At 56.1% G+C, this 14,364-nt stretch overlaps 1 protein-coding gene across 1 annotated transcript in view; it reads right to left on the bottom strand.

The window, feature by feature from the left end:
- Positions 1–13,432, bottom strand: part of TAF4 (TATA-box binding protein associated factor 4) — a 56,983-nt gene extending 43,551 nt beyond the window's left edge. The window contains 3 exon segments of the mRNA XM_054724170.1: positions 12,073–12,537; positions 12,540–13,064; positions 13,147–13,432. Of these exon segments, the coding sequence (XP_054580145.1) occupies positions 12,073–12,537; positions 12,540–13,064; positions 13,147–13,369 (1,213 nt within the window). The 5' untranslated portion in view covers positions 13,370–13,432.
- Positions 13,433–14,364: the final 932 nt, after the last annotated feature.

Below are 14,364 nucleotides of genomic sequence, written 5' to 3'. Positions count from 1 at the left end.
CACTGACCTAGAGGACCTTGGGTTTGGAGGTGACTTTTTACAATGACAAAGGCACGACCCATGAAGGAGACAAGTGATGAGCTGAACTTAATTAAAACTAAACACTTCTGCTCTACAAAAACAATACCGAGAGAATGAGAAGACAAGCCACGGAGAGGAGAGATATTTGCAAAAGACACATCTGATACAGGACTGTTTTCCAAAAGATACAAAGAATTCTAAACCCAGAAAGAAAACAAACAACCCGATTAAAAATGGGCCAAGACCTTCCCAGACCCCTCACCTAATAGATACACAGATGACAGGTAAGCAAATGGAAAGATGCTCCGCGTCCTAGTCATCAGGGAAATGGAAACTGAACAATGAGATTCCACTGCACACCTATCAGAGCGGCCAAAATCCAGAGCACCGACAACACCAAGTGCTGGCGAGGACGTGGAGCGGCGCGAACTCTCCTGCACTGCTGGTGGGAACGCAGCTGGTGCAGCCACTTTGGAAGACAGCGTGGTGGTCTCTGACAACCTGAACAGACTCGTGGGACCCAGCAGTCACGCTCCCTGGTGTTTACCCAAAGGAGCTGAGAGCTGATGTCCACACAAAACCTGCACACAGACGTTTACAGCAGCTTTGTTCTTCATTGACAGAATGGGAAGCAGCCCAGACATCCTTCTGCAGGTGGATGGATGAATCACTGTGAAACAAAAGCGACTCTAAACAAACTGTATTTACTTTTTTTTAAATGATGTTGCTAGTATTAGAGACTCCAGGAGATGGCCTAAACCCCCTAAGACAGTGATGGCGAACCTATGACACGCGTGTCAGCACTAAAAGGTCCCAGGTTCAATTCTGAGGCGGCAGCATGCCGAGGATGAAACATTTGCTGCTCCTGAGGATGAAACATTTGCGAAATAATGTTTTTTCCTCAAAGTGACACACTACCCGAGTTATGCTCAGTTTTTTGGCGAAGTTTGACACACCAAACTCAAAAGGTTGCCCATCACTGCCCTAAGAAATAGCCTCTGGTATCTGGCTGACCGGCAGAACTGAGATGTCTGGGCCCCAGTACAGTGGCAAAGCCTCAGGGCATTCGTCCAGGAGCCCACGCACATCAGGGGGACAGGACGTGGGACACGGGCTCAAGGCGCCTCCTTTCAGCCAGGAGAGGCTCAGTCCTAGGTGCCGTGGGCATGCAGGGCACAGCCATCTGCTCACATGCAGCCTCCTCCACAGTGACCTGGGACTAGTCCCAGTAGGACATCAGCAGCAGGAGTGGGACAGCCACTGGACACTCCGGGATACCCTGCCCAAGACAATCCTTCTGTCTGGGCTCTTTAATCAGTGTCCTCCTTCCACTCTCAATAACACCTGGTGAACAATCGCCATCACACTGATGTGACCCACCTAATACCGGATACCCAGCCACTTTTGATCACTCTGCTCTCACCAAACCCAACACCCTGGCATGGCCACAGTGTCCCAAAAGCTGACCCACAGCTTGGTGCTCTTCCTACTAAATTAAAGCTAAAATCAACCCATGTGTTTAGCCTTGTCTGGAAGAGGCCACAAGCAGGTGTGAAAGAGGAGTGAAGGTGCGCTGACCATGGGGTGAGACAGCGGCTGCCAAAGGTGAGGTGGGACACTGGCCAGGTCCCAGCTCTTCTGGGGTGGTGTTTGTAGGTGCTTATTTTTTAAAATATATTGTTATTGATTTCAGAGAGGAAGGGAGAGGGAGAGAGAGATAGAAACTTCAATGATGAGATAGAATCATTGATCGAGCCGAAACCGGTTTGGCTTGGTGGATAGAGCGTCGGTCTGCGGACTGAAAGGTCCCAGGTTCAATACCGGTCAAGGGCATGTACCTTGGTTGCGGGCACATCCCCGGTAGGGAGTGTGCAGGAGGCAGCTGGTCGATGTTTCTCTCTCATCGATGTTTCTAGCTCTCTATCCCTCTCCCTTCCTCTCTGTAAAAAATCAATAAAATATATTTAAAAAAAAAAAAAAGAATCATTGATCGACTGCCTCCTGCACGCCCCCTACTGGGGATCGAGCCCGCAACCCAGGCATGTACCCTAAAAGGGAATTGACACTGAACCACTGAGCCACGCAGGCTGGGCTGTAGGTGCTTATTAAACTGTTTAAAGGACATAAATAAGGCAGGTTGCGCCAGGACCAAAGACTGTGACTAATTCAAATCCATGCATCTGACTCCTAAACATGGGCCCTGTCTCACCTGGTCCCCTGTCTCAATTAAAGGCCTTCCAAAGTCCCAGCCTGTCTGCCCAGTGGACAGACCACAAACACCTCCAGGAAACTCCCTGACTCAGGCCACAGGCACGCCCACCACGCGAGCGCTACACTCATGCTCAGGTTCCAGAATGAGACCAGCCAGTCATGCCCCCGGCCCTCAGTGAACCCCCGAGTTCCACCTCACAGGCTCAGGATCACTTGCCCCATGGCCAAATCCACGGACACGGCCCCAGTGAGACAGAGCGGCCTGAGAAAGCACCAGGCGTCCAGCAGGCACACGGGACCTGGGGCCAGAGTGCTGAGCAGGGTGTCCAGAAAACCATGTCCTGGGCAGAAGGGCCAGCGACTGCAAAGGGCAGCCATGACCTGGCCTGCTGACCGGTGAGGGAGGAAGTGGGCTGTGCTGGAGCTGGGATGAGACTGTGACACCTCCCAGGTTCAGTCCACCATCCGGAGGCCGGACTTCATTCCAGAAGCAACAGAAACCGTGAGGTCGTAAGTGGAGCAGGCCCAGCCAGGGGACGAGCAAGGAGCAGCCAAGAGCACGCTCGGCCTGCACACTGAGGGGACTGAGACCACACCCTCCCAGCCGGAAGCCACCTGCCCACCAGCCTGCACAGAACATCCAGGGGCTGGCTTGATAAAGTTTCAAAGATACACACAACTATGAGAATAACCACTCCAGGACCTCCCACCAGAACAAGTGGTTGCTAAAGTTATCCTAACAGCTCAGACCTCTTTCAGAGAAATAAGAACTCGCAGGTAAAGGTGAAGAACCCACCTCGAGGTCCAGGCCGCGTTCCAATCCTCAGAAGGGGACACCTGCAGGGAGTCCTAGGACCAACACGCCCTCGACACACAGGTAAACACAGACCTCACCAGCATGTGGCCCTTCACAGATGCCGAGACGGACTCACACGGGACACCGTGCCCACCTGTGTCCTACACACAGACACCTCACCATCCCACATGCAGACACAGGACTGAGTTTGGCGACTTCTTACCGCCTGTGCTCTCACAGGTTGTTGCTGCCTGAGTGTATCTTCAAGGACGTGAAATGCTGCCTGTGTCCCCAAAGCCGGGCCTCTGGCTCTCCCAACTCGGGATTTCTCTAGAGCAGTGGTTCTCAACCTTCTAATGCCGCGACCCTTTAATACAGTTCCTCATGTTGTGGTGACCCCCAACCATAAAATTATTTTCGTTGCTACTTCATAACTGTAATTTTGCTACTGTTAATGAATCGTAATGTAAATATTTGTGTTTTCCGATGGTCTTAGGCGACCCTGCTAGCGGTCGCGGCATTAGAAAGGTTGAGAACCACTGCTCTAGAGCAGGCGTCCTCAAACTACGGCCCGCGGGCCACATGCAGGTGTTTTTGCCGTTTTGTTTTTTTACTTCAAAATAAGATATGTGCAGTGTGCATAGGAATTTGTTCATAGTTTTTTTTAAAACTATAGTCCGGCCCTCCAACGGTCTGAGGGACAGTGAACTGGCCCCCTGTTTGAAAAGTTTGAGGACCCCTGCTCTAGAGCAATAGGTCCCAGCAGGGTGGCAGCTCTGCAGTCACCAAGCCATCCCGGAGCATAGTCTCAGGGACCCACAGAAGCATGTCTGGATAGGAAGCCCCAATGCTGGGTGAGGGCAGCCTCCAGCAGGGGTTCAGGGTCAGCACCCTACTAGTAGATGGCACCCAGTCAATGGTTTCCAAACTTCCAAGTGTGACATGAAAGTAGGGTTGGCTGCAGGGTGCAGGAGCCCGCCTGGATTCAGGACACAGAAGGGTGCCAACTCAGGGCTGCCTGTGCCTCCCGAGCCCACCACACCTGCGGCTGGCCAGGGACCATCTTCGCCACCTCACTCCAGAGCTCTCAGAGCAGACTTTTTTTTTTTTTTTAATATATTTTATTGATTTTTTACAGAGAGGAAGAGACAGGGATAGAGAGTTAGAAACATCGATGAGAGAGAAACATTGATCAGCTGCCTCCTGAACACCCCCCACTGGGGATGTGCCTGCAACCAAGGTACATGCCCTTGACCGGAATCGAACCCGGGACCCTTGAGTCCGCAGGCCGACGCTCTATCCACTGAGCCAAACTGGTTTCGGCTCAGAGCAGACTTTCTGGACCAAGTTTCCCAACTTAAGTACATGACGAAGTGGCACCAGCCTGACTGTTTCTAATCAGGTTAAAGTAGCAGAGGAACTGTAGTGCCCATGTGAACACGACAGACAGAACGCCGGCCTAAGACAGTGCGCTGGGACAGAGCAGCTGACGAGACTCCCTTCAGAAACGACACCACCAACTGGACACCCTCACCACTCTCGGATCTGCTGTGGTCCCAGCACCAGCCCATCAGAGGGCAGGACATGGCCTGGCTGAAGCTGGTGCTCAGTGAACGTTTGCTGACTGAGTGACCAAACTCACAAGCCAGCGCCCAGCCACGAGGCCAGGTCAGGGCTGATGGTTGTCCACCAAGGCAGCCCCCAGGCACAGCAGCTCCTACAGCTCCCTGTGCAGGAGAAAGGGACCACCCCCAGACGAGGGTGCCTCCAGACCACTCACGCTTGTAGCTGGTGTGATCACCGCAGAGCCCACAGGAGCCATTCAGACCCTCCAAGGTGGGACCATGAAGGACAAGTGCCTGCTAAGCAAGGAAGTCCAGCGGCTGCCAGACACGTGCTCACCTCCTACCCCGGGTCTCTGGCACACATGTGCCAGCTGCTAGGCACACTCAGCCTCTCGCTGGGCATGCAAACACTTCCCTTCGTGGCATTTCTCTTTAAAAAGCCTGGTCCCTGTGTATCCACTGCCTCATGTGGATACAACCAGAAGAGATGCCACAGGAAGGAGCCAGCCCTGAGGGCCTCTCTCCAGGCATCACCCCTCTGTTAAGTGGCCATAAGGTCTTTGAAAAGCTCCTCACCTCTGCTGGCCTCAGAAGCTTCGTCCAAGGGAGCTTATCTTCACGGGTCCATGTAGCTCCAGAAACCTATAGACTCGTGAACCGTCCCTCAGCACACGGCAGGAAGCCCAGGATCGCACACACAGAAACTGCAAGCCACCTGAGTCTATCAACTCAACTATCCATCCAAAGTAGTAACGTCTATTCTAAGCCATTTTCATAAATAAAAAGGCAAAGGAGCCAGGAGACAATTGCTACTCTTAATGACAAACATCCCTACATTATAAAACACTTTTATGCCCTTGCCGGTTTGGCCAAGTAGACAGAGTGTCAGCCTGCAGACTGAAGGGTCCCAGGTTCGATTCCGGTCAAGGGCACACGCCTGGGTTGCGGGCTAGATCCCCAGTGGGAGGCGTGCAGGAGGCAGCCAATCAATGGTTCTCTCTCATCATTGATGTTTCTGTCTCTCTCTCCCTCTCCCTTCCTCTCTGAAATTAATAAAAATATTTTTTAATCTGTTAAAAAAAAAAGCTCTTAAGCCCTAGCTGGTTGCTCAGTGGTTAGAGCGCCAGCCCTCTAACTGAAGGGTCACAGGTTCAATTCCGGTCAAGGGCATGTACCTCGGTTGCAGGCTCAATCCCCAGCGCAAGTCATGGCCTGTGTGGGAAGCAATCAGTCAATGTGTCTCTCACATCCATGTTTCTCTCTCTGTCACTCCCCCTCCCAATCTCTCTAAAAATCAATGGAAAAATATTCTTGGGTGAGAATTAAACAAAAACAAAAAAAATCTTAAAACAAGTGCCCCACATGTAACTTTATCTCCCAGAGACCTGGCAGCATTCAGGACCCACTCTGCCTGGCCCCAATCGCCGCCTCTCCCCTGCCACCCTCTACATTCCATCAGATGCCCTGACTCCCAAATTCCGACCTCCTCTTACCTCTCCCTGCACCCCTGCCTCAGACACCTCTGTTCCTTCCTCTCGGAAACATGTCAAAACAGGAACACTGGTCCTCCTCCCCTCCGCAACTGCCAGATTCCAGGGAGGGCAGTCCCAATCTCAGTCAACCCTCACCTCAAATCTACCAGCATGTCCCGTGAATATGTCCACAGCACGCTGCCCCCTCACCAGCACCTTCTTTCCCCAAAGTGCTCAGTCTCACTGGCTGCCGCCACAGCCTTTCCCTGTCCTGTGCAGTCTGTTCTGGGCCAGCAGCTGCCACACTGACACTGGGACACATACACACAGCCTGGGGAGGAGGAATTAGCTGTCCTGGCTCCTAGTGTCCTGCTCTGTCCACTCAGACCACTGACGCCCCAAAATAAGTCACTTCAGGCAAGAGAAGCTCCTATCGTTTGCCACTCAGGTTCTGAAATCTGACATCCATCTGATGGCATCATAAAGAACTGTCTTCATTTCTCCCAGCCTCTGGACTCAGAAACCATTGGGACATAGGCCCTCTGGGGTGCAAGTTCCCCAATGCCGTGGGATATCCCACCCTACCCCTTCACATGGACACACTGCTCCTCATGAGATCGGGGGTCAAGAAAGCACGTGCATTCCTTCCTCCCAGGCCACGTGGGAGAGGCAGAAAGATCCCATCAAGGCTCTAACTTCAGGAGGGAAGCCCGAAGGTCCAACCCAGCAACACGGGCCAGGGCTGCAGAGGGCTGAGCTCACGACACCCACAGTGGCAGGGCGGGGAGCTCCAGAGCCTCCACCCGCTCAATCAGTTCCCTGCCCGCAGCCCTTTCCCCCAACCCCATCCACGACCTCAGCTCCCAACTTCAGCCCCTGCCTCCAGCCATGGCCTCCATCCCCTCCACAGCAGTGTGTGGACAGGTAGGCAGCCAGAGAAGGGAACCAGACAAATGGGAGAGAGAGGGGACACCTATGCATTTTTCAATTCCGGTCAAGGGCATGTACCTCGGCAATTTTTATATCTGTTTCCTGAACGCTTTGATTACTTGGACTAGACGTCTAAGGACATGTAAAAATCAGAAGTTCAGCCCGAGTTTGTTTGGCTCAGTGGATAGAGCATCGGCCTGCAGACTGAAGGGTCCTGGGTTCGATTCTGGTCAAAGGCACATGCCCAGGTTGCGGGCTGGATCCCCATTGTGGGGCATGCAGGAAGCAGTTGATCAATGATTCTCTCTCATGATTGATGTTTCTCTCTCTCCCTCTGCATTCCTCTCTGAAATCAATAAAAATAAAAATCAGAAGTTCTAACTCAAAGAGTTCATGGCCCCACCACAAAGATACCCACTTTCCAGTCTCACACACAACTTTACAGCACTCACTACTTCACAGGGGGTAGAGGAATTATTCTAAGGCATGCCATATACACGTGTGTGTAACGCACCATGCCACCACAGGAAAGGACAGTCCCCGTCACCCTCCTGGCACACAGCACTCAGGACAGAGGGGCCTGCTGCAGAAGCCCCTCCCCTCTGCCTTCTGACTTACTGTACCTGTCTGATGACTGTCAGAGGTCCATCAAGTCATGGCTACCGGCCTCTAGACTGCGGCGACTGTCAGAGATGACAGCACTAAGCAGTCACTATTTCCCAGGACCAGGGAGCCAGCCTGAGACTCCTGCTCCATCAACACGAAGAAAAGTTAAAGTACTTTTGAGAACTCTGCAAATTTCCCCATATCTGAGGCAACTTTCTCCAGAGTCCTTTCAAATCTCTGCTTCAAGATTTTCAAAACCAGTTGTTAGATTTTGATCAACTCACATATGACTAAAAAAGCTCTTCAGTCATATATTTATAAATGTGTGGAACTCTGGGAAGGTGTTTAAGAGCAACTCCTTCAGTGCACCTGAGAGCCAGGCATTGGGCCTCCTGGTGATGGCAGAACTGCCCTGGGAGCCAGCCCTCTGGCCCATTGGGACCACCAGCCACCCATGTAGCCAGGATACCACTTCCCTAAATGCTTTATTATGGGTCCCCCACAAATAGGGCCCTGCCCCTCATGTGGCAAATTGTAAAGAGCTGGAAGAGCCGCCCACTTTTCAAACTCCGGTAATTCAGCCCTTAAGCCCTCAGCACAGGGCAGTCAGCCCCCTTTACAGCGAGGGGTGGGGAGAGACTAAGCGACCTGGTTGCTAAAATGTGAGGACCACCAACTCCAAAAGACACCCACATCGGCATGAAACATTATCCCAATCCCAGCACCCAGACAGCTCTGTCCACCCTAATGATGCTGGGGACATCCAGGAGTGAAGCCTGGACAGAGGGTGAGAAAGAGGGATCCCTCCTCACCCCCAGGGCCTCCCTCCAAGGGCAGTACAGTGGTGCCAAGCCAAGGAGAGCTGTCCAGTGCTGGCCATGGATAGCTCTCAAAAAGTTAGTCCTTTTTCTTTTCAAACATCACTGTTATCTAAGTATAGCCAAAGAAAAATTGGGTTAAGGTCTTTGGCCTAAGCGAGACCCACTTGTCTGGGACCCCCTGCAACAAGACAGCCTGGTTTCTTCTCATAGAACCAGCTTCAGCCACAGCAGCAGGCTCCTGGGTCCCTGAGAATACGGCCGTCTGGACAGTCTGAATGGGAACAAAGCTGTGTGGAGTCTTCGCTGCCTCTACATGAAGTTCTAAAACCAGTGAGAACATAAGGGGCCGGGACAATGTGTGAATACTCAAGGCTCCATGGTGGCGGTGTACAGGGCTCACCAGATGCAATTTCACAGGCTTCACAAACACCAACCCCTCTTCCAGCTGGGAAAGCCGAGGCTCTAAGGAATCATGTTCCGCCCCAGGTCAGAAAGCAACAGTGTCCTTGAGTAACAAAATGTCAGCTTCTAAGAATGTCCCTCATGTCAAAGCACTTGCTACAAGTCAGCCACCAGAATTTCCATTTCTTCTAACTTCAGGGCTGAGCCCTACATGCTCCGCCACCCAGCTGGGGACCACCCTCCCGACTCAGCTGGCCTAAGCAGCACCGCAGCTACCACTAGATTCTCTCTTTCCCCACCAACAAATCCTTCACTTCACCTGTCAGGGAAGCAACGCGCAGACACTGGTCTCTACAAGCATATTACCCCAGGGAGTGTTCACTCTACTGATTTTAGAGAGGGAGGAAGAGAGGAAGAGAGGAAGAGGGAGAGAGAAACATTGATGGGTTGCCTCCCATACTCACCCAGACCGGGGTTCGAACCCAAAACCTGGGTATGGCCCTGACCAGGAATGGAACCCGCCACCTTTTGGTGTACGGATGAATCTCCAACCAACTGAACCACCCGGCCAAGGAAGGAGTGTTCACTTCAAATAAGTCACATGCCAGTGTCCCCGAGGGCAAGGTCCCTGGGCCAGTGGGGGGAAATGGTGTTGCCCTGGAATAAGAGCACACACTGGCCAAGCCTTAGAGCCACAGGAGAGCAAATCCTCTGTGGAAGCAGGACAGACAAGGTGTAAAGGAGAGAGGGACAAGGGTCACCATCCCTTGGAGGCCATCCCTGGGCCTTGGTACTTCAGTGTTACCCTACGGTGGGCTCGTGCTGAATTGGTTTTTGGCAAGCTCGGTCTTGGTAGTCTCCTTGCCACCCAGACTGACCCCAGGAAGGGAGGGTTCTGGGAGGGCGGGCTTCCTTCACTCATTCCAACTGCCCACAGTCTGTTATTTCACTTGGCACCTATGTGTGTGGCTTTAACAACCCTGAGACTCCTAATACCTCCCCAAGCTTTGTAACACAGTTGTAACAAGAATAATCTATTAGCCAAGCAAGAGTCATATTTGTAAGTTACTTCTACCTCCACTTTATATCTTTTTATGATAAAAGACTTGACTTAAATGAAAAGGAAACATCCAATAGGAGAATTTGGTATTTTCTGACGAATTACATGATGTAGCTAGAATATTCACATCTGTCACTTTGGTTTACATAATTAAATTGTACTGTTTTAAAAAGAGGACACTGTTTTGGGGGCACTGGGAGAAGTTTCAACTCTACTTTTTTTGCTTCTACTGTTATTAAAATGGAGTAACTTAATTAATCATAGTTTCCTATCAGAATATCAACTGGGGAGGAGGGGTATGAAGAGATGTAAACATTTTGTTTTCTAGAAAACATCTGTCTCCTTTAAAGCACAGCGCTCAGCATTTGTCACCCAAATGTCACTATGAGCTGTCCTGTGCTCTCACACATGGGACTAATGCAAAGCCTCACAAGACCTCAGGCACAATTTTTACTACGTTGTTTGTCTACCTGTCACATGAAGACATCCCTCACACTGACATTAGAACAAAAGATGCAAGTGAGTCTAGGGTCACTGTCCCTACACTAGGAATCACACCAAGGGGATCCGTGAATCCCAAACACACCTTTCACAGCCTCTGCAAGCCAGGCCCAGCGCCCACCTCACAAACTTCGTAGACAAGCTCACAGCAGGTCCAGACAGCAAAAGTATTGCGTAGGCATTGTCCTTGCTGAAACAAGGCAAGTGCTGAAGCCAGCAGGGCCACTAAAGGGGCCTTCACCGACAGGTAAACAGCCTCCTGACAGCTTACATCACGTACCACAACCCCGAATTCCCTTTTGTAAATGGCCCTAATAACTAGCCATACTTTCTACTAAAAGGTCAAAATACACATAACAAGTAAAACAGAGCCACCAATAAAACACCCCTACAAACTCAGAAACAAACACAACGTGCTCAGGTAACTTCCGCCTCATGGCCTTTCCCCCTGGCATGCTGCCCCACCACCACCCACAGCACTGGTCCTGGTGGCCGGGTCCCTCCCTGCCCAAGTCCCATCAAAACAGATGCCCGCCAAGCTCTGCCCCCAGGACCAGCTCACCTGTGGTGACAGGAAGCCTTTCCTTCTTAACTCGCTGCAATTCTTTCTCAGGGTGACCTGTGGCTCTTTGCAGCAAGCACTAGGGGACATGAGGTGCTGTTTCTACTACTCCTGCCACCTCTGCAGCTGCTACACCAGCACGCATTACTACACAGCAAGGGAGGAGCTCTCCAGAAGCGCAGCACTCAGTCCCCGCAGGAGAGGCGGAGCGGACAGAACAGAAAGCAGGCGCCACAAGTGTAAAGTTTCTCTCCGCCTAAGAATCCCAGAACGAAGCAGCGGGACGAGACAGACTGTGGGGCCCTTGCACTGTCACACCCAAAGAACCCGAAAGGATGGCGAATTGACAGGAAACTGAGAGTGGAGGACACAGGCTGTCCGTCTGTACCTCCGAAAACCCACTGCCTGGAGAGCACGTGCCCACCGCTGATGTCACTGGATGGTAATAACCAAAGGAACTGAGGTCCTTTCAGTGATCACACTGTGCTCAACGAGAAAAGAGCTGAAATATTCCTGCAGCCCAGGAAAGGTATGTGCCCAGGAGTCCCCCAAGGTGCCCAGGTGTTAGCGGGGAAGCAGAAGCTCTCCATGCAGACCTGCCCAGCCTCAAGGAGGGGCGTCACTCTGCTTGACCCACCCTCAGGGTACACATCACAGCCCAACACCAAAGGAGCAGGAAAGTTCAGTGAGAACACAGGCCATATGCCTTATCCCAGAAACAGGAGGGGAAATCGCCAAGTGTGGAAAAACCATGGAACCAGGCTATGTCTCCACACCCTGTGTAAACCAGTAAGGTGTGCCTGGGAGCCCCTGCTACTGCTCTCCACAGAGGAGACACCAAGCAAGGGCACACAGGGCCAGCAGAGGAACTGTGAGCACTGGCACAAAAACTTTGCAACGCAAAGACCTGAGCTGAAGCCAACAGCTGCACAAGGTAACAGATCCCGGCTGCCACATCACATTGGGTGTGCAAGAACTCACACTCCCAGCACCTGGGCTGAGGTGCACCTGAGCTTGCTGCAGGCCCGTGCAAGACCCATGACCTTAGGTCCTCCAGTCCTGCAACTTCCTGGACTCTCTACTAGGGCAGCAAAGACCCTCCCCTCCCCCCCCGTGGTCACTCACCTGGGGGCAGCTGGAAGTTCTGGATGTTCGTTGGGTTCTGGGGCGGCTGTGGCAGACGAGGGGCCAGGACCGTGGGCGTCAGCGTGGCCCGGATACCGCTGGTAGTGACTGAGGGCGTCCTAGGCAGACTCTGGGTGACCGCGCTGGCGGAGCCCTTGGGCAGCCCGGTAGGAGTGCCGGGGGCGGGAGGTGGGAGGCCAGTGGCGGTGGACAGCGCCCCTTGCATAGTTGGCCCGAGGATCATGCCGGCCCCCGCGCCGGCCGGGCAGCTGGCCGCCAGGGTCTGTGGTGGCGGGGGCGCCGGCTGCACCGCGGTCTTGGGTGAGTCTGCCTTGGCCACCTGCACGGGCGCGGCGGCGGGCCCGGGCGCAGCAGCGGGCCCGGGCTGACTGTTGGCGGCTTGCGCGGGGGAGAGCGCGGGGGAGGGCGCGGGACCCGGGACAGGCGCGGGGGCGGGCGGGGGCGGGCGGGGGCGGGGGCTGGGGCTGGGGCAGGCGCGGGGACTGGGGCGGGCGCGGGCGCGGGCGCAGCGCTAGCCCCGTTCTGCGCGGCCACTGGGGGTCCCGCCGGGTGGCCGGCCGGCCGGGCCAGGCTGGCGGCGGCTGGCGGCGGCGGCGGCGGGGCGACGGCGGACGCGGGGGGCGCGGGGGACGCGGCGGGGGGCACAGGGGGCGAGGGGGCGCGGGGCACGGGCGCGGCGGGGGCGCCGCGGAAGGGCGGTGTCTGGATGACAGTGGCGGCGGCGGGCTTGGGCGGCGGCGCGGGCGGGGGCCCGTTGTGCAGCAGGCTGACAGCAGGTGCGGCGGCGGCGGCGCGGAGTGAGTTCCCCAGCGCGGCGCTCCCATTCAAAGTTTGCGCGGCGCCGGGGCCGCCGGGCGGGCCGTTGCGGGCGGCGGGCTTGGCGGCTGGCGCGGCCCCGGGCCCGCCGCAGGCCCCGGTTCCGGGCCCCGGCGGCGCTCCGGCCTCGAGTGTGCTCAGCTTGGCGGCGGGCCCTGCGGGGACAAGCGGCGGCGCGATGAAGAAGCGGGCCCGGCGGCTTCCGCCCGCCCCAGGCCGCGCCGCGCCGCGCTCTACCTGCGGGGGGCGGCTCCGGCGCCGCGGCGGGCGCGCCCTCGGCCGCTCCGGCTCCGGTGTGGTTCCCGAGCGCGGCGGCGGGCGCGCGGGGCGCGAGGTGGTGGTGGTGGGCCGCGCTGGCCGCCAGCTGCGACTCGAGCGAGCCCACCAGGTCGCTCACCACTTTCTCGTCCACCTCGCTGTTGAAGAAGACCTCGTCCAGCAGATCCGAGCCCGCCGCCATCTTTCCTCCTCGGCCCGCCGCCGCCGCCGCTCGGCCGGCGCTGGGCGGGGAGGCGGCTCCGTGCGGGCGGGCAGGCGGGCAGGCGGGCAGCCGGCGGGGGCGGGCGGGGGGCGGCGCGCGCCGGGCGGGGCGGGGGCGGCGGCCGGGCGGGGGGCGCGGGAGGCCGGCGCTTGGGGGGGAGGGGGCAGGGCCGCGCTGGTGCACTGCGCAGGCGCGGCGGCGCGCCCGCCCCCGCCCGCCGCCCGGCGCCTCCCCATTGGCCGCGGTGCCCCCCGCCCGCCGCCCAGCGCCTCGCGATTGGTCGCTCCGCTCGCTTAAAAGGCGCAGCCAATGGCTGCGAGCGGCAGAGGTAGGGGCGCGGGTGGGCTCCTGGGTAGGTTGTGGTCGGTGGGCGCCTGCGGGCTGCGGGCTGGGGGTTGTAGGGGTGCGGACCGCCGGGCTGGCCGGGTCGGACAGCAGCGGGGGATGGGGGGGTTTCTCTCTTTGTCTGTGGTCGCTCCAAAATGGCTGCGGCGGGAGCGGACGGGGCGCCGAACCGGTGTGAGAGCGGGGACGCCGTACTCCGCGGCCCCGAAGTCCTTCGCCACGGAGGCCGTGCGCCCGGGAAGGACGCGGGCCGGGGCAGGGTGACGCCCGTAGTCGGCGCCATTGCTCTGAGCGGGGGGTGGGGGCGGGCGCGGGCCTGCTCTCCGGCCCGGCGGGGTGTCCGCGACCGGGCTCCGCGCAGCACGTTTCCGGGACGCGGCGAGAGGACTATGCCCCGAGACAGGCCCGCCGAGGCTTCCCCGGTGTGACTGTCCTGTCACCCGGCCGCTCGGCCTCCAGACAAGTCATTGGAAGCTGGACGCGCCGCGGGGACCGGTGCTCCGTGGGCAGCGGACCCATCTGGAGGCCCTTTCCGCCCCTTGTTTCCTGTAAGTCATCTGAAATCGTGTTTGCGAACACTTTATAAAATATCTCGGATAAAGTGATCTCTGTGCGGTTTTTTGGGGGGT

This window comes from Eptesicus fuscus, chromosome 12 (assembly GCF_027574615.1).
Source record: "Eptesicus fuscus isolate TK198812 chromosome 12, DD_ASM_mEF_20220401, whole genome shotgun sequence".
Taxonomy (NCBI): Eukaryota; Metazoa; Chordata; class Mammalia; order Chiroptera; family Vespertilionidae; genus Eptesicus; species Eptesicus fuscus.
This window is presented reverse-complemented; position numbering and strand designations above follow the sequence as displayed.